The sequence below is a fragment of the Topomyia yanbarensis genome, chromosome 1, assembly GCF_030247195.1.
Source record: "Topomyia yanbarensis strain Yona2022 chromosome 1, ASM3024719v1, whole genome shotgun sequence".
Classification (NCBI taxonomy): domain Eukaryota; kingdom Metazoa; phylum Arthropoda; class Insecta; order Diptera; family Culicidae; genus Topomyia; species Topomyia yanbarensis.
In genome coordinates this window covers 79,808,109-79,829,515 of record NC_080670.1, presented here as the reverse complement: position 1 = coordinate 79,829,515, position 21,407 = coordinate 79,808,109, and the positions used below count along the sequence as shown (strand labels likewise).

The window sequence follows — 21,407 nt, the reverse complement described above, 5'->3', positions numbered from 1 at the left end:
AGTTCCTGGGAGGAATGATGGCGGAGCCCAATGGAGTTTAGTCGGTATTAATGGCTGGTCACCATTCGAGTCCGACACGCCCCCAGTGCACCCAGTGTGGTAGATTGGACCCTACCGTTAGCACGTGTACTGGGCTAGGACATAAAGGTCTTCTCCATTGTAAAAAAAAAAAAATACATATATGCACATATCTACCATTATCGACAATTAACTCCGTTAGAAGTTTCTCATGCTATGCTGGACGGGAATGGATCATTGACGTGCATCGGTAAATCAATCGTTCCTTCATTTATCCAATCCGAATGAATCGAATCGAATGCACAAATTGAACACCAGTAAAAAATGACCAACGAATCCCAAGAAGGATTCCCCACTATTCCATCATATAAGTCAGTTCTGCATCCATTCCCTGGTCCACATGTCACAAATACTCAGACGCCCACATACATAGATAGACACACGGCTAGCACACAACTGTACACTAGTACCAAAAACCACAATTATTACAACACAACACAACTAATAGGGTTCTACTGTTATTTTTTTTAATGCGCCTGTGCACGTTGCCGAGGTCGACCGATAAATCGACACACAATGACTTCCACTGCGAGCCGTGCTCACAAAGACTGCCGTTAAGCTGTTGAACAATGTCTGCAAACACAGCTCACAGAAAAAGTCAATCCACGGCGACCCGCCAATCGGCCACGCCAGTGTGCACAGGCTCTTAGTTGACTGTTAGTTTGGACTGGTGCAGAGTATGAAAAAACACAAAACATAAAAAAGGTCCATAAGCCCTCTCGGTCTCCTCGATGCACCACTAACGAGGCGCAATGCAATAACCATCCTAAAGCAGGTGTCTGCTCAAATATGCTTGAAGATGTTTGCAATACCGTCAAACCCGTCAACCTAGGAGAGGGGAAAACATGTTTTGCTTTCGTCAATATGCTAGTTTAGTGTTGTAGATTCATAAAAAAAGAGGCAGAAAGCGAAAATTTTTAATAATTCATTAATTAGCTTTAACGCAAGTTGTACCTAATAACTTTGTTCACAGGGTTATTGTGCTCCCGAAAGTAAGGTTTTTGGCGAAGCTAGTTTAATGTGGCTATGCCGCACAGCCGTAGTTCTCGTACTCGTCATCGGAAACGTAAGCGAACCTGTGATCCACTCGTTTGCCCGGTATAATCAAACACAGGGGCTATCTCTAGTTTAAGTCCGACTGCGCGGTAGCACACGGTAGCGGTACTTTCGGGAGCACAATAACCCTATGTGCAAGGTTAGTAGGTAGAACTTATTTTTAGTCTCATTAATGAATTATTAAAAAATTTCGCTTTCCGCCTTCTTTTTATGAATATTTTTAAGCACTAAACTAGCATATTCACGAAAGAAAAACATGTTTTCCACTTACAGGGGGAAAAGTAGCTAAAGTAAACAATTACCTGATTTTGCATAAAGTGGATATTCAATACGTTTTCCTACGAGACTTTGTAAAACGAATTCATCTTAAGGGATCACATATGTTGAGGTCGGCTAAAAAATCAATTTTTTCTATTCTTCGTAAAGATCAGGTTCTCAAGAATGTTATCTCAAATTTTTATAGAGATCGAAGCAGTAAACGCAAAGTTATAGTGTTTTTCATCTTACTCCCTTATAGAGGTGTGGCCTATACTTGAAACTTTTAACGCGTTTATCTCGAAATCATGTTTCTCAAAAACGTGTTTGCGGTGACTACGATTGCCGAAAATTTTTTTAACCGATCTCAAAACCTGTTTTTGCCCGTTCGTACTTTAACTTCCGTGTCCTTGAACGATTTCATTTCTTGTCAAAATTTTCATATTAATGTTAATTTTTTTAATAATTTTGTTCAGGTGATTTTTTTTAGGAAAAATTGTCCCCGTATCCAAAAAGAAGGAATTTTTTTTCAATCAATCGTTCAAGGACACCACAGGTATATACACTAAGAATTTTTTTAGTTTGATGGTTTCAGTTGAGCTGTTGGACTGGAATCGTAGTCATGGCAAACCTCTTTGAAAAAAGAGGAGTTTTGCGGAAATTGCTATAACTTCGACAATTATTAATATTTTTATGTTTTCAAGTGGATTTTCCAAATTGGACATTGTACTACGCTAAACGTATAACAAGTATTTCATAAAAATACGCTACATACATTTATAAAAATTCAAACTTTTCCCTTTTTCCCGCATCTTAACATATATAACCCCTTAATCTGCACATATCGAGGTTTTCTAGAAACTATGCATTTTTGGGTTCAAAATTTTGACTTTAACGTGCTATAAAAATGCAACCATTTCATTTTAAAACAATTTCAATTACATGTGTGTCAGAATGATAAACCGCAAATAAGGAATACCTTCTCAAACAGCAAACCTGATGTTTTGCACTGCGCGTGCACTTTACCTCGTCATCTACTACCCTACTCCCCCAATACGAGCATATATCTTCATTTCCCGGTATGCATTATGATGTCCCGAAGTTGTCTCAAAGAAAATCATTGGGTACTATATGTCGATCTCTCCCTATGTCGATGGTCCCTTCGATATCGACATTGGGAGAGTTAACTGTATTATTAGTTTTGCGCTACTTTTTCATTACATTATCGTTTAGTTATCAGCATATTGTCATTTACAACAGGTAGGTTACTATTGTTTTGCTCTGCGAGTGGTGTTGAGGTAGAATTTTGTTTATCGTTCCAATACACTACCATTTTCGGTTGGAAAGGAATGGTAATTATTTCTCTGCAAAATTATTCTCTGCATTCAAAAAACAATTACGAGAATAATTAATTTTTCAACGACGTAAGTGCAATAATATATTCATTTAAAAATGTCGGACATAAGTCCCTTTTATATAAGCGTATGTACAGTTGTAAAATTAGCTGAATTAAAATGTCGCTTACGACATTTTGCTACGCGCGTATCTCCACTTTGAAGCGGTTCCAATATTAATGTTTATACGACCGCGGGAAATCAAAAGGACGTATGCGTTGTTTAAAAAATATGATTACTAAAACGTGTACGTTTTTTAATTTAATAATTTACTGCCCATAACAGCATAAGAGTCCCACGTTGAAAAACAGCAAACCGAGAAAAACACTGTTCAAGATTGTCCCATCCATTGAGCCAAATGGATGGGACAACCATGTTTTGGTATTTTTTTTTATATTTTCTGAACAAACCCTGTAATCTTATTTGTGCAGTGTGATTAAGTGGCGATACAGAAAACAATCCAACGGATAACTCATTTTCGACAAAAATCCACATGGGACTCTTATGCGTTTATGGGCAGTTTAGTAGTCTGCCGTTTTTGGAGAATCCTATTCGTGTGATACGATAGTAAGGTTCGAAAAGTTTACTTTTCTCACTTACGGCCTTTTGAAAACACACCCGAGATATGTAAGTAGTGAATCGAAAGCTACTGTCGGAATGTTGAAGTGCGATCAAGTATAATATTATCAACATTTACTACTCTACTCTTTGCATAATATTGTAGTAAAAACCGTCGGCTTTCGATATGTACTGGAAAATTAGTACAAAGTGTTGTAATGACGTCGTAATAAACGAAAGAGAAAGTAAACAAAGAGAGGCTCTCAATGTTACTTACGTCCTATTGAAAATTTTCTCTAGATATAGTTTAGTAATTTACCTGGATCTACCAGTCTTAGCATAACGCCCCCTATGTGTAGGTCACCTCGCACGCGCAATGTTTTTTCGACCTGCAGGTCTGTTATGTATACCCGCAGGTTCCATGTATTATCACCTACGTGTATCATTACTTCTGGAGCTGTGTAGTATATCCTTGACTAAATGAAATTTTAGTTCACTTCTGTTTTTCAGTGATGATATCCTCTCTTTTGATTCTCCGTTCTTCCACTTATTTTTCCTCACTTTAATATTTCTCAGAACTGAACTTTACTGGGAGTAAATATGTATGAGTCTTGCTTACATCATCCACTGTTTAAAGGTTACCTCACCGTTATAGCACTGGTTGAGTAAAAACGCCTATGCACTAACAACTTGATGTCGACCAATCACGACATAAATCTCGTACATATGTTTAAAGAATGCGGCTTAAGCACAGTTTATTGCGTTTGTGAGTTGATGTACTCATTTGAAAGCAAATAAAACATAAAAGAGGGATGCAAAACCTATATATGAAAAACAAATTGTCTCAGATTAATTGAAATACACAATACAACATGACACGTCTTTACAACACGATAAACACTCACAAACTGATGAACTAATCGAGAACGGTGCGCAAAAAAGCCTTTATAAAAATGGTGGCAGCAGGCACTACCAACGTGAATTCGGCTACCGGACAGTTCACATACCAGAACTATCTGCTCGCAGCTCCACTGGTGGCAAGTAGCGAAAACCGTGAATTGCCCTACCATTGCACGAACTACTGACTATCAGCACCGGTGCGTAAGCAAATCGTGGGTATTTTGATTACGCTAAACGATAATAATATATTTAGATACGTAACATGTTTTGCAATCATGCAATAAAATATAGTTTTTTTTTTAATTATATGGATTTAATTCAGTGAAAAAAATATTGTTAGAGAGAAAATACATTTATTTATTGAATTCAATAAAATCGTTTCAGTAACAAATAATGTTCTCTTTTCCAAAAAATATTTTATTGAAATGATTGCAAACTTATTTAAACTGGAAATGTTTATTGAGATTAAAAGTTAATTATTGTTTCAATGCAATAAATGTTCGTACCATTTATTTTGCCGTTTGAAGCAATAAACATTGTATAATTTAATTCAATAAGACATTTTTTGTTCAAATATGCTAAAATTTTCTATGTAATACAGCGCAAATTCGTTTGTTGGGTCACGACTGTGCCCTAACTAGCGAGTCGTATCCGTTAATTGGGGAAACTGACATCTGACAAAAATTACCCAAGGGAAACGGCGATTTTTTGTTTTCTTTCATAAAAAAATACCCAAATAACCACATGCATTATATTGAAGCATTATTTTAACATCGATAATGTTCATTTGCTCTAAAACTACTTTCTTAAAACAGTGCTGCCATAACACAACATCCCAAATGTTTCAAGACATTCCCAAATAACCACATGCATTATATTGAAGCATTATTTTAACATCGATAATGTTCATTTGCTCTAAAACTACTTTCTTAAAACAGTGCTGCCATAACACAACATCCCAAATGTTTCAAGACATTGCCTCTTATGAGCAATGTAACAGGCATTATACATACCTTTAGAGCAACGGTTTAGTGTTTGATCGCATTGCATTTACAAATGCTTTGACGCTCTACTGCGCTACACTTGAAAAGCATATAATGCTTGAACTAAAAGTTATGAAACATTAAAATAGTTTGACGTTTATGAAGAAAATGTTCTAATCAAAAAATATCAACCTGAAACAACATGGAGAGTAGTGTGGCAAACGGGCAATTTTCTACGAATGGGGTAAAAATATCGGAGCACTGCACCGCCTATAGCTTTTGACCAATCCTATCTCCGTTGAGGAATACATGAAATTAAACAACGCGAGTATGCATTCCTATAATTTGCAACTCAGATGAAGCATATCATAGAGAAACCACTAAATGCTCATAATTTCATCTGCACAATTTGATGTCAATATTAAGTATGTTTCGGAATCTCTACTAAAAAACTGATCTCTGCTTCGTGCTACTCAAAAAAATGACAAATGTTTGCACCTATCCTTCTATACCGACGTGTCATTGCATTAACAAAGGCTATATAATGTAAAACGTTATTCATATATTGCAAATATCATTCCGTCGGCAACTATCCTCCACAGATAAGAGTGCTAACGGCCTACCTCGTATGAAGCTGATGTCAGATGATCCGGATCCCATAAAATTAATTTAAAAATCTGAAGGAATTGGAATTTTGTGGTGATGGTAATTTTGTATCTGACTAATAATAAGAAGTGGAAAATGGGAAAACGTTCATTTTTCCATTTTATTTTCATTTTGGCATTATATCAGCTTTTCGTTGTGTTATATAACATCGATCTGTCAAAACGAAACAAACATTATTGCAGCATCTAGTAATGCTTTTAACAGACTAAAGCTTTATAAGAGCGTTACTAATGTAAAATAAATGCTTTCTTTGACAGCAATGAAGCATTTTATCGCATTCTGCGAACGACTCATTTAAGACTGTTAACTTTACATCATTTGAAGCGTCGTGGTTACTTGGGTAGCTAAAAAGATTGGATAATGTGATTGAATACATCAGAGATGACCTTCAAACTAATTGATGTTGAATGGAAGAAGCGAAATATTTAACACATTTATTTCACTAAAGTCATTCCGAAATATGAATTCAAAAAATAAAATTCCATTGAATTTCAAAGTATGATTTTTTATGGATTGCCAGAGAAATCAACCAATGAACCCTTTGAAATCAATGACATTCAAACGTCAATCAGTTTTTGACTTTCAGTTTTGACATAAGAGTGTCTTTTAGTTGGGGCATGCCCCAACTAGCGAACACCCAACTAAGGGTGCTTACAGAGTGGCCGCGAGAAGCTGAGCAGGAGCTGGCACTGACATTGAAATGCGAGAAACCTGCTTGCAGTATATCAAATGGAACCTGTCAGAGTAAAAGCAGGCAGTCGGCGCCGATCCGCTCAGCTTTCACTCTGACATCATCCCTTTGGTTTGCAGCAAGCAGGTTTCTCGCATCTCGCATTCTAATGTCAGCATCAGCGCCAGCTCAGCTTCTCGCCGCCACTCTGTAAGCACCCTAACGAACAGCCCAACTAAATATGGACCAACAGGTCTGTGCCACAAAAGGAGAGAACAGCCCAACTAGCGAACACCCAACTAACGAATTTGCGCTGTAACAATTCTGAGAAATTTGATGGGTTCGGGACAGACGACGATTTCTATGAACTACCCGAACAGAACGTAACATCGGAATTGTTAGTAGAAACATTAAATTTACAACAGTTATTGTTGTTAACAATATTTTTTATAGTAACATCAATGTTTTGGTTTTCAGCACTTTCTTAGAATTTACACAAAAATGATGCTATTCACTTTCTCGTGCAATCAATATTTGTTGTTATTTTTATGCGCATTTTTTCACCATGGCGTTCCGTTTGTCCGCTTCGTGGAATATTTTCCGGTTTTAAAACTTTAGTAAGTAGATATTATAATATACAAATATGATAAATATAAGAAATCTAATTTAACATTTTTATTTACAGGCGACATGTACGATCGACGCCAGTTGATTGCGGCCTTAAACAGGCACGTAGCCAGAGGGGGGGGCTAGGGGGCTAAAGCCCCCCCCGAAAATTTTCAAAAATAAATTTAAGAAACAACATGTTTTTCGGTGACTCTTAAAAAAATTGTATCTTGTTTGGTTTCAACAAATTAATGCGAGAATTGTGAGGAAGATTGCTATTTCGAACCACCGAAGACAGCGGTCAGGATATCTACTCAGTATGCTGAGTGTGATAAAACAGTTCCCTTCATATTGTGTGACTCGTCGGAAGACAAACGAAACTGTTACTTTAATTCTTGCTGCGGGGATCTGTCGAATGATTGAGTCGCAGAAGCAAGAAGTAGTGCTCCAGCCAAATACGGAGGCTATTGACTTCAGGTCTTTTCGCATAAGATCGATCTTATGCGAAAAGACCTGAAGTCAATAGCCTCCGTATTTGGCTGGAGCAACATTAATGATGTGAAATATTTGCTGAAGGTGATTATGGAGGTTATGCTTACGAACATCGCCTTTAACGAGTTTAACCATGTCAGGCGTTCAGTGCTGATGCCATTTAACAAATTAGCCCAGGCGAAACCAGTCATTTTGCATAACAACTTGTAACATGTGGTTGATCCTCATATATATGGACGATGAGAAAATCAATGCTCGGCTACAAGATCTGATACCACTTACTTGCACCGTGGCTATTAAAAGATTCCTGTCACATTTGGAAAAAATGGTATTCATTATAAAGGACACATCTAGGAAGTATATTAATTGGTGTTTTTGTGGTGAAAATCTAGGTGAACAGACATATTTCCTCCAACCTGACCCTGCACGTAAAAACTGAATGCGATAGTATTATTTTACACATTATATCTTTGCATATACATAGTCTCCAAAACCATTTCCTGAAAAACAAACATTTGCCAAATTTTGGCTGCTGTTCGGATAATATTGACGGCAAAAACTGCGTCTAGTATCTCAAAATCAACGGTCGGCACCATCATTGAGGAAGTCGACACTCGTGACCCGTCAGAAATTCGCGAACATGGACATGGCAGTAACCACTATGATGATAAGGAAGTGTACGAGATAGAAATGAACACCACCGCGACATTGTTGGTTAGGAAAAATATTTCTCAGCCTAGTAAATAGTTCTCCACATGCAATCGCTAGTTGTTCGCACGAGATCTGTAGGACAACCATTTACGTTTTATCACTTTCATTGTTCACATCATGGAAATATATTGAAGACACAAGGCTTCATTTAGCTAATGCATTGAACCGAATAAAATAAACGAAATATATAATAAAATTGCAGAAGTTTTATAGAAAAGTGAGCTCAAAAACTGTCCCAAAATGAGAACTTTATCGCTAGTGGTTGTGTCTAACAAAACTCAGATATTATGTTATATATTAGCCAGAATAAAGTTAGTTAAAGCATAAGCAGATTGAATTTCTGTAATAGGTTAGTGCACTGTACGCTTAGTAGAAACATCAGGCATCTCACTTAAGCGTGCTAGACAAAAACATTTCCGTTAGTTGATGACAATATAGTCGAGAAGACAGTTTTTGTTTTCGCGTCATTTTAATGCAATAGTATTTCTGTTGACACTCAATTTCATTTTATGCGGAGAATGCGGTCCGTATTTAAACATTATTAGTCCGCAAAGTAGTGATATTTTAAACAATCGAACAATAAGCAAGAAAAATGCCAAAAAATAAACAAGCCAAAAAGTGGTAAAACAGCGGTTTTTCTGAGGTGTTCATCAACCCAAGAATTGTATACCGTCGTATATTACTAATGTTGTTCACATACAGAAACGTACATAGTAGCGGTAGGACTATCTGTTGTGATTTTATCCTTACTTTTCAACGGATGTCAATAGATGCTAAACCACATATTAGTCAATCAATCATAATAAACTTAATGTTGTAAGCAGCAGCATTTCTGTCTCTTTCGATGGTTTCCAATTAATGTCCATGTAAGTCTAAAAACGACCTGACGATACAGTGAACAAACATCATTAGCCTATCACGGAGAGCGACTAAAATGATGTAACTAGTTGAGTCTACAGTCAATAAATTGGGATTAATGTTTCGATTTCATGTTTTAGTTTTATTTGTGTTCGTTATGGAATAAAATGAGAGAGATGAGCAGAGATAACGAAGAAAAAGAGAGAAAAAATAATAAATAAATTGAAATCGACCCAAGAGCAGCTGTTCTATATTTTCTGGGCACTCAACTACAGAACAACAGAAATCATCAAAGAAAGTTGGCCTTACACCTACGTTATTCTTCGACAGAGGTGAAGTAAGTGCGATGTATACCCGTCCATATGTCGGAATAAAGAGATGCTGAAATTATTGAGCTTGTTCATATTTATAATATTTCTTTTTTTTTCAATCTAAAATTTTATTTGAAACGGCTCAATGCGTTAGCACAACTGATCCGTGGGTCTTTTAATTTTTTTTACAATAAGTAAAAAAAAAAATTCTAAGAATGTCGGTCTGCCAGATCTTGTTGACGCAGTTTGCTGCTGCGTGTTGAGATCTTTTTCCTTGGCGGTGAGGCCGCTTGGTGGTCATTCAGTCTGCCTTCTCTCGCGTTATCGTTCCCGTCCATGTCGTCATCTGTACTGCTTTCTTCCTGTTCACGATCAGAGGTTCTTATTTGTTTCTTGTTCTTATGGGTCGCTGTTGTATATCCGTCTTCATCGGTATTTGCTTCTTTATTGGCGATGCTAGTTGTTGGTTTGGGAGCGGTTGTCGTGGTCGTTGTACCTGCATTATTGGGTAATTGGATCGTTGTTTTAGGTTTATCTGAAGGTATCGGTGGCTGCATGTTAGAGTTGGCTGTAGTAGATGAGTTTTGACTAGTTGCTTCGGCGCATGTTTTTCCGTAGTAGGCTGTATAGTTACAGAATTGGCATGTTGGGGTCTGCCCGGGATATGTAATTAGCGTTGTTTGCTTATAGGTCACGCCATCCTTCGGTGATTTGCATTCGATAGTCATGTAAGAAGGTATTGGTTTAGTCACTCGCATTCTCACAATACGAACGCCATTGGGAATGCCGGAGAAAAAATTTCTCCAGGTGTCATTCGTAATAGATTCTACTTCTCCATATTGCGACATTATTTGTTTGATGAAATCCTCCTTCGTGCGCGGGGCCAAATCATGGATACGCACGTCCACCATGTCGTTTTCCATATGCACGGGGATCTTGATTCTGGTGTTATTAAATTCGACCTCGTGTTGCATGTTGTTCTTTGCAATAAAGTTTTCGGCCTGTGCTAAGCTTCTAAACGTGATCAAAACACAGTTTTTACGTGATGTAGCTGAATGTAGGTAACTTCAGCGAGATTAAGCTTAACTGTTCGTGTTATCCCGTAGCACAGGCACTTTTGCTTCATTTGGCAAACTCATTTTACTCCGCAGCCGGGGGCAACGATACAATTTGTATGTGTACTGATATAGAACAATAGCTAGCTTGATTCACTGGTGCCTGTAGCCTGCTATAGCGTAGCAATTTTTTTTGCTTCTGCTTTTTGCGACATCAGAAGGTAGACCTTCTAGTTCTTTTGGTAATACATTTAACAAATTTCACGTACCGTCAAGTCCCCAGTTACCGTGCGTTTAGGTGGATTTGACGTGACTTCAAATCCTTTTTTTTATCAAAATGAAAACCGCCCTCATAGTCACCGTAAAAATACCTATCTAAATACGTCACAATTTAGAAATAATATAAAACTATTACCAAATACAAATTTGTATTTGCTATTACCAACAAAACGAGAATAAGTAGTTGAGGACATTTGTTTGGCACCAGTGCACGTTATATGATCAACTTACGGTGTATTTAAAATTTTGATTCAACTTTAGTTGGAATGTTTCAATAAAACGATGAAACGAAAGGATTTGGGATCTGGATCTCTCCGATGGATTTAGGGAGCTAGTTCTTTAAATTTCGTGATTTTGAAACTGCACGGTGAACGACACATGCACGGCGACTGGCGATTTGAAGGAAAATTAGAAGATATTAGTAATCAGTGTTTTCATTCGATTTGTAGACAATTTTCTTTAATCAATTAAATTGTGGGCAGTTTCCTTCAGTTGATTTAATCATTTAAATTTATATTTTGATCCTATTGATTACCAAAAATCCTTCCTAACTGGGGTTCTAATCTACCCGACCAAGGCTAGTCTTGAAAATAGTTTCATTTAAATAGAATATATCAAAAATTGTGTTAGCATGATGCCTTGGAACTGGTAATACTCGCAGAACACCAGACAAAGAAAATAGAAGTTGAACCGTCTCTGCGCATCTACAAATCGCTTGCTAAATCAGAAGATTTTGTACGAATTTCGACATTCTCTTCGTTCGAACATTTTATGGATATTTTTCTACTCATTTCGGTTTAGCATCTTCTACGCCTTTTAAAGGTGTAGCTTGGAACACCTAGTGTTTTCCAGCACCGTCAAGCATTGTCATATTCGGTTAGCGCATAAATACTGTGAACTCTAGAATATACTTTGTTGTAACGAGAGTAAGTACTATAACCTTTCTTGTGACAATGAACATATTTTTAGGATTGTCTTTGATTTGGAATTGATTTCATTATGAACTTTTCAAAATTTAATTTAGTTTCTAGTGACTATATCAAATTGTCAGAATTAAAAGCTTTATGCAAATTTTTTTAAGCCCCTCCCGAAACAAAATCCTGGCTACGGGCCTGGCCTTAAAGTTCAATTCCTTACGGGATCGGGGGCACCGTGCACTGATCCGGGTAGTTTTTGGCCTGCATTGTCGACATGAGATAAGAAGCAGCTGATGCCACGATTTCTGAAGTACGTTACTTGCACTGTATCGGTCGATTGTACACTTCCAGAAACGAATGGGACATTAAATCACAACGATGCGGAAGTATTAACGGAGATGGTTGGTAAAGTGCGCAGAGCGACACTAGATGGGAAATTTTGTGATTGCCCGACATATACCCAGAATCAGCAACATATGTGTTCTGGATGTTCCGTTTGTAAATAAATATCCAAAGAACACATGACATACCTTGTCAAAATGTAAATAAAACAGCTCTTGGCGGTAGTGGAGCTTATTCAACGGAACATGACAACTAAGTAAGTAGAAATATGTTTCAATATTACCACGACTGCTAACGGTTTTGTTAGCTAACTTTACTGTGCGAATTTTTCAGCTGACAAGATTATGCTCTTGCTCCTACCAATGGTGAGTGTGTCGTTCTTGAGCATAGATTAAAAAGGCTGCGTGTTCCCGTATGCGATGCGCTTGTAGGAAACGATTTAAACTTTGAGAAAAGATACTATGTAAGCATCTACAGACTTCAATTTAACTATGTTATAAAAATATGCTGTAAAAAAAACAAGTAAAATTGTTGTGAAAACAATGTAAATCAACGTTTTGACTTCCAAAATCTACAACAGAATAACATTCTAAATCGTTGTAAGTGGTTTCAAAATGTATGGAAAAAAGCCAATTTTTTCATTGTTACATCGCTTAACGACCGCCCTTTTTCGATGTAAAAATTGTATTTATAATGAAATTGATTGTAGAAACAACAAAATTGATTGTATATTCATTGTACATTTTTCAACATATCTAATCATCATTTTTCATTGTAATGTAACAATGAAAATCACTGTAATTCCGTTATACATTTTTATTCGGGTAATGTTTGCCCGGCAGTTATTGTGTGAAGCACATACTACGACGGCTCCGAATCAGGAGTGCAATGAAGAGTGTGGGGTTGTGGTAACGCGTCTACTCTCGCCTGTAGCCAGGGTTGCCACTATTTTTCAAAGAAAATCTGGTAGTTCAAATAAAATTGTCTGGAAAAATCTGTCACTTGACAGCGAGCTCAAAGTCATCGAAAATTGGCATACATTTTGGTCTTCATAGAACATTAATCGATTTTTGTTTTGGAAAATATGACCCAGATTTCCAAAAATTGTGTGTAACAATCTCTATAATTTATAAATGTGGTAGAATGAGAGGTTTACCTTTCTGCTAAAGGATTAAAAAAACTCTAGCTGTGCCAGATAAATCTGTCATATTGGCATTCCTTCTGCGGTTTAACGTAGAATTCAGAATATCTGGAAAAATCTGGCAAAATTTAAAAAATCTGGAAAAATGTCTGGCTTGAACAAATGTCTGATCAGTTAGGAAAAATCTGGAAGATTCCAGATAAATCTGGAACATTGGCAACGCTGCCTGTAGCTCACAAGGAATGCCCAGACCGTTGTAGTTTACCTACACGCAGAAAAAAATAGTATATTTAAACCAAAAATATGTGTTATTGAATCCAATCATTTATTGTTTATCACTTTAACAAACAAACTTATTGGTTTGAAAATATTTTTTTATTAGGGCAACAACAAATTTTTGCTTTCAATAAATACATTTTTAGTATTAATAATTTTCTTTTAATTTCAATAAAATAATTATTGAAAAACGGAACGATAATTTTGTTTTATTGAAACAATAAATAAATTTGATTGAATCCAATAAATAATTTTATTGTCTCCCGACCAATAATTTAATTTATTGAATTCAATGCATAATTTTATAGAACCTACAAATCTTTTTTCTGCGTGTAACTGCCGAATGCACTCTTGTTTGTGAGTGTGAAGTAACATCGTTCAACGAAGGGCGCAAGGTTAATTGTATACAGGTAGGTGTCAATTTACTACAACCCCCTCTTTGAATAAAGAAACTTACTTAACTTATAACAACTTTATTCATTGAAATAATATTGTTCGGTTTACTAATGTGGGACACAGTCACGATACTTTATTGGTGGTTGTCTCGCACGCTTGTCTAGTCCAGACGATGTTTCCACAGGATTATCGATTGGACTAGGATTCACATCACCCAATGACCCTAAAAGGGTTCTTGACCGGGCGGTGAGTTACAATGGTCTTTTATCTTCTTAAGATGGGTTGAGCTCCTTCTGTACTGCTTGCCAGTTTCCTTTGACTGGATTAGTGTATCCGTGCCTGCCTTACGACAGACTATGAACTCTTCATTGCTGAAATCCGTGGCTAACTTATTGGGTTTTCTCATTCTTTTGGCCAGTACATGGTCACCCTCCTCAATAGAGCTATCCTTCGCACCACGTTTTTTGTCTGCACAGTTTACCTTTTTCCTTTACTAACGCGTCCCTATCTCTCACTTCTGCATCTTCTTGAAAGGACAGTGGGTAATTTACTTTTAATACGTCGACCAAACATGATTTCTCCTGGAGATTTGCCTGTAGTTGGATGTTTTGTAGAGTGATATGTTAGTAGGTACAAACAAAGCTCCTGTCGCCAATCTCGTCCGAGTTCTTGAGCTATGCGAAGTCGTTTCATAATCGAACGATTCTGCTGTTCAACTTCACCGTTGGATTGAGGCCAATAGGGAATAGTATTCATAAGTTTAACACCGTTCGCTTCGCAAAACTCGTTTAACTCCGTGCACACTGCACTAAGCTGAGGGGCGTTGTCAGCTTTCATGATCAATGGAATTCCGTAACGGCTAAACATTATTGAAAGCTCTCTGACAACATCGTTTGAAGTCGTCGTTTCCATTTCGCATACCTCCATAAATCGGCTGTAACAATCAATTACTACCAGGAGGTATTGTCCTTCTGGTAAGGGACCCAGAAAATCTAGCGCTATTGTGTGCCAAGGGGAATTAGGTAATTCACTACGCAACAACGGCTCCGGAGGTTCTGGAGCACCGACTAGAGTACATCCTCTGCAATTCTTCACATACTGTGCTACCTGTGCATCCATCTTAGGCCACCAAACATGGGACCTCAGATGGTTTTTCATCTTGGTGATTCCAGGATGGCCTTCGTGAGCGGTTGCCAGGACTTTATTTCTGAGAGAAAATGGAACAACTATTCGATCTCCTCGTAGGAGAACTCCTTCCAGCTCGCACAACTCGTTTGCGATAACTCGGTATGTAATTGGCAAATTTTGAATCTCTCCACTAGCCAGTAGTTCTAAAACTTCCTGAACTTCTAGGTCTGCTTTGCTACCTTTCTCAACATCACGCCAGCTTAATGCAGAAGAATTGGCTGCATTCGTAGCTACCTCTCGAACAAATATTTCCTCTGACGGGTCAAATGGTGTCGCGTCTTGTACTGGTAACCGGGATAGAGCATCAGCCACATTGTTTTTACCTGACATAAATATAATCTTGTAATCAAATGCCTGCAGACGCAACACCCACCTCTCTATGCGCGAGCATGGCTTGGACCGCTTTGAGAAAAGAAAACTCAATGCTTTACAATCTGTGAAAATGTCAAACGATTTTCCGAGGAGGTAATACTGAAAACGTTCGACGCCCCAGACTATTGCCAGGGCTTCTTTCTCTGTCTGGCAATAGCTTCGCTCCGTATCGGTTAATGCTTTGGAAGCAAAACTAATTACACGATGTATAGCAGCTTCATCGAATTGAACTAAAATGGCACCTAGTCCATGCGGACTAGCATCTGTAATAACAGCTGTACGGTCCTCAACTCGGTAGAATCCCAGATTTGCAATATTTCCCATAGCATCCTTTATGGCATTGAAAGAGTCTGATTGTTCGTGCGTCCATTCAAATTTAGTCTTCTTGTGTAGTAATCTACGCAATGGTTCATCAAGCGTAGATAACATGGTACAAACTTATTAAGATAGTTCGCAAGTCCAAGGAAACTACGAATTTCTGCTTCACATTGTGGTTCTCGAAATGATTGGACTATTTTAATTTTATTTATTGCAGGTTTAATCCCGTCTTGAGAAATTCTATGTCCTAAGAAGTCCAGCTCAGTAACTTATAGTTGGCATTTCTCCCAATTTAATTGAATGCCCCGATTTTTAAATCGATTTAAAACCTAACAGAAAAGAAGACCGAAAATGACAAAAATCACAATTAGGGAAATATTTTACCCATAAATAAATAACCAAATTAACCAATCGTAAATAAAGATTCCATTCAACAGCAGATTACCTGTTCCAATCGCTTATCATGTTCTAGAACATTTTTGCCTTCCACTTTCCACGTCGTCGAGGTACCAGACCGTCCCCTCGCATCCGGATAGTGTTTCGTACATCGCTTCTTGAAACAGCTCCGGAGCGGTTACTAAACCAAACGGCAAACGTTTGAAACGGAAAACGGAAACACGTTGAGTGATAAAAGTTGTCGCATCTCTAGAATCCACATCAAGCTCTATTTGATGGAATGCATCCTTGATGTCGAGCTTGCTCCACAATTGTCCACGTCCCAGCTTTGCCAAGTAATCTTCAACTGACGGCATTGGATGGTGTTCTCTTAATACTACTTCGTTAACTCTTCGCAAATCAAGGCAGAGTCTGGGCTCTCCATTTAACTTCCCGTTTTTGCCTCGATTATATCCCGCTTTAACATTTCGTCCAATTTCCTGTTAACTGCTTCTTCCAAAGGGACCGGAATTCGTCGCATTGGTTGATATACTGGTACTACTTCCGGATCCATCAGAATCTTCGCTTTAATGCCATTCAACTTTTTCCGGGGGTTTATCGGTCGCTATCTCTTCTATTTGCTGATCAACATTTTCTTGCGCGATTCCTAAGTCTTCGATTTCCGGGCAGGATAATTCCATTAGCAAAACTCTGCGTCGAACCTCGTTAGAGGAACAACCCTCAACCATCGCGTCGATCATATAAATATCACTCAAAATATTGCTCACTTCAGCGCCGTACTTCTCGAACCCGCACTGGGAGACCTGCTGTTTCAATCGAATAACGAAATCCGCGAAGCGTTCGCCTGACTTTTGCTTCATCGAACGGAGCTTTCGTCTTTCCGATGTGCTCTGATGACGAGGTAGGAAAAATTCGTCCAGCTTCTCTATAGCAGAATCATACCATCTTGGCTCCAATGTCACCAATGGCACATGATCGCAATCTTTTAATTTTTTAAATAACACCTGCAATGCCGGACCTCCCAAGTGCAGAAGTTTGGCTCGCTTTGCATACTGATCGGTAATGTCGTAAGCGGCAAAATAACGGTCTAGCGCTTCCTTCCATATCTTCCACTCCTTTGCAAGCTTACCAGTTTCGATCTGGTCGCTCCGGAATACTGGGACTGGTCGTGAGTCTTGCATCTGAAAAACCAGATATAAACAAACAATGCCGGTTGTCACGGTAAAGATAGATACGTCTACCTTTATCAAGGGCACATGATAGTGAACTCGAGTGATTCGTAGTTATTCTGCCTAAGCTCGACCCTCATTATCAGAAGGCAAAAATTAAGCCCGCACGATATTAAGCCTGTTCTAATGACCCTGCCACTTCTAGTTTTCTGATCTGTTTACTTCACATCCTTGCTCTCACTTGAGTACTATGGCTCTAAGTTTCATAACTTTCCCTACCCAGTAATCTCTAGCTAATTGAATGTCGTTAAAACGTAAATAAACAAACATATTCATTTCCTGTTGATCAACAACAAAAAAACTAATGTGCTTGTATTGCCCAAATGACCAATTGCTCTCTATTGTGTATATAACCACAGAGAACAGACATCCATGATCGAACAAAAATATTTAATAAACGTGTGTAAACATTTGAATTAATATACGATAAACACCAGCGCCGCCACACCAAGCTATCCCAACTATCCGTCAAATCGATTCCGGAACCGGTTCGAAGTCCTGAATGGATTCAGCATGGAATCTTGCTCAAAGAAAACAACCGATACCGACTCTATCGGTTGATGCATTTGAACTGGAATTCATGCTGCAAGTCCGAACCGGTTCCGGACTAGTTTGACTGGGTAGAGGAATAACCGTTGTCAATTCAGTCGAACTCAGCCACGAAAAACATGACGACATTAACGCACCTGGTTTGAATATCCCAACTACCTTCGAAACCGTTAGAGATTTTACACAAGTTGAATGCTGAAGATGGACGTCTGTTCTCTGTGATATAACCAACACCAGAAATGAACTACCACTTGTGCACGAATTTAATCTACCATTTTTCTTTAAAAAAACTTATCTTCATAACCTTAATTACCTTATCCTCTCTTATTCAAGAGAACTGAGATGTTTTTCTTTGTCCATTTATTTTCCGGTTCACTTCTCCATATAATTTTATATACCCGGAGGATTCAACAAATTCTCGTTTTTCCTAAGACTTCATATTTTGTCCTCGCCGCAAATATTCTTGCGACTTGCTGTTAGCCTCTAGAAGGCGCAATGCACTGTTGTTGCCAACAAGCTCCCGTCTTAGAATCTATCTCACTTCAGCACATTGTAGCCTCTTGCATCGGTATATTTTACCGAGGGAAGCAATGTCAAATTAACTGACTTATCATGTGTTCGAGCGAGAGATATGCTACGTGGTGCTGTTAGCGACATGCGACCTCTCTCTTTTAGCTACACCTGGGGGATTCAACAAATCTCCGCCTTTTCAGGGGAACTTTTTGCTTTCCGCCTGCGTCAGCTACTTCCGGGGAAACCCACCCAGTTTCCACCACGAATAATCTACCTTCACCGATGTCAGCTATTACCGGGGAAACCCACCTAATTTTCGCCACGAATAATGTACATTCACCTGGAGGACTCAACTAATCCTCGCAATTCTGCTTCTACTCCAAACATTCCCATTTGCCTACTCTCAATCCAAACCGACGCTATCCATAACCTCGCTTTTTCTTTCCTTATACAGCCCCTCATTGAGCACAAAATTGGTTTTGTTTTCCGCACATTTCTTACCTTTTTTTCACGTTCAGAGTTCCGAATCCAATATTCCCGTCGCCAGGTTGTGGTAACGCGTCTACTCTCGCCTGTAGCTCACAAGGAATGCCCAGACCGTTTTATTTAACCTAACTGCCGAATGCACTCTTGTTTGTGAGTGTGAAGTAACATCGTTCAACGAAGGGCGCAAGGTTAATTGTATACAGGTAGGTGTCAATATACTACAAAGAGGATCTCATCCTAGATATTACAAACAGACTTGCAGTGGAAGAAGTTTTTCGGCCATTCAACGATTGTTTTGCGGAACCAGTTTATATGAACGATCGGTTTTGAAGACATTTTTGTTTTTCTGTATTTCGAAGCCTTTGAAGAGGAGATAATACTATATTGAAAAGCCAGAGAAAGCTTGGTTTTACTAAATTATGCGGAAGCCATCTGACAATCTGACATACGTCCTTCGGACGCTAAAATCAAATATATTCGAATGGGAGAAAATGTGCGCGTTAATCTATGTGAGAATCCTGCCATACCCTAGATAATAGATGTTTAGACAGATTTTTGCATAAATTTTGTAGCCCAAATATCCGTCATCTGTGGTAATATTGCAGTTAGTATAGTTGGGTAAATATATCTTCGTTTTAAGAATGTTCAAAGGCGATTTTGAATCGCAGAATACCCGAGCAATGTCGAACATCAAAATTACAAATTTTGCTATCAATTTTAGATTTTTTTTTATTAATGACATCAAATTTTGATCTTATTTTGCTATCCTTGTTTCTTAGAAGAATTTTCTATGTTTATATTTCTTTGGTGAAACATCAAAGTGAATACATATTTTGTTATCAAAAAAAATTTCAACATCTCAATGAGCTTTCAATTTGCTCTCACTGATAGCAGAATTAGTTTTCTGTTTGATATCATAGGACAATTTTGCTGTGAAAAATGGTTCAACAAGAGAATCAAACAGTACAAAGTTCAACGCCTGGAATTGGGCAAGTTCTGATTCCGTTGTTGGTGTCGGTGAATCCAGAAGTACAGCAAAATACATATATTACAACCCCAGAAGACAACTCTGAGCACTCGTACATGCACAATTCACGATATTAGCTAGCATTTATCAACTGAAGCAACACAGGAATCGAAGCACATTCCGGATTGATGTCATTCGACCGCATACATCATGTTAGGATGAACATGATTTTGGAAACCGAAACTCATCAATGCTGCGGTTTGAAAAAGAAACGAATGCTTCTCTAATTTAACCGGGAGATCTTCTACGATTGTGAATTTGACGAATTTTTCAGGATTGAAGTAATTCATAAAACGTTAATCGGACGACCATCGGGTGAGCCCTTTCCTTTTATTCTTGTTAAAGTTGTCCTAATTCATTAGAATTTTTTAACTTATATTTATATTGTATGTTAGCTTGTTTCGGAAAGCCGAACGCCACACAAACCTTTATAGGTTGTAATTGTAAATGGAAAACCTAGCGTGTGAATCTAGCATCTTCAGTTTCATTTTATTTGTTTCACGGTTGTATGATTTGTTGAAGTTTTTTTTCATACGTTGCTCCTCTAGTAGTTTATATGGGAATTGATGTCATGGGCTTACACAATTCCACGTAGTGTAGGTTTCTTCAAATTCATCTCTACTGTCAACGACTAGATTCATTTTATGCGGTGGCATGAAGGCGGAGCATTGAGTGGGATTGTTGCGCTTTGTCAGCAGCGATTTATGATGGCTAAGGATTCATTTGGCTCTAGAAGTTTTGAAAGTATCGTAGTAAACATTCTGTTTATCATCCGTCATATTTCTACGAAATAATCGTGCTACCGAAATTTCTAATGAAAATATCGACGTCCTACGCAAATTTTAGTGCTTTCCTGTTTAATTTTTGGCCTTCAAAACGGTCTTTGTTAATTGATAAAAGTGAAAATTTGTAAAGTTTGTAAAGAAGCTGAGATATAAAAAATCGAAGAAGGAAAAATACTTTTGTTATAGGCGAGTATTGTTACATGTCTTCTTTCTTGTGTTTCACGTGAGGCCAGTACTGTTAGAATAAGTAAATAGATCACGGAATATCTATGGAAACTCAGAAAAATGTGTTGAAAAATTCATGAGCTTTTCTTAGGAGATCGTTATTTATATTAAATCCGCTTCATACAAACGTGCTCCGGAACGACCATGTCGCAATGAAATCTTCAGATTCGCCCATAAGGATAAGGATCAATCTACTGAGAAAATCCCCAGAATGTTGACACTCGTAGTGCAAGAGTTCAGTATCAACCAATTTCCAGAATACCATTGCAGGGAAAATAATGGGGTTATGTAAAAAATAAAACACTTATCACACACCGCGTGACACAGGTGCATGCTCATGCTGATTTCATTTTTGGATTCAGTCGCTCTAGGTTC

At 37.9% G+C, this 21,407-nt stretch overlaps 1 protein-coding gene across 2 annotated transcripts in view; it reads right to left on the bottom strand.

The window, feature by feature from the left end:
* The window catches only part of LOC131678005 (unc-112-related protein), a 340,909-nt gene extending 336,643 nt beyond the window's left edge, over positions 1–4,266 (bottom strand). Inside the window, exons 1-2 of one of the 2 annotated variants that reach the window (XM_058958122.1) lie at positions 3,989–4,266; positions 3,661–3,929 (exon numbers count right to left, since the gene is read on the bottom strand). In XM_058958122.1, the coding sequence (XP_058814105.1) occupies positions 3,661–3,787 (127 nt within the window). In that variant the 5' untranslated portion in view covers positions 3,788–3,929; positions 3,989–4,266. Of the gene's footprint in view, positions 1–3,660 lie in introns of both variants that reach the window. The other variant, XM_058958120.1, reaches the window with a different exon arrangement.
* Between the last annotated feature and the right edge of the window lie 17,141 nt (positions 4,267–21,407).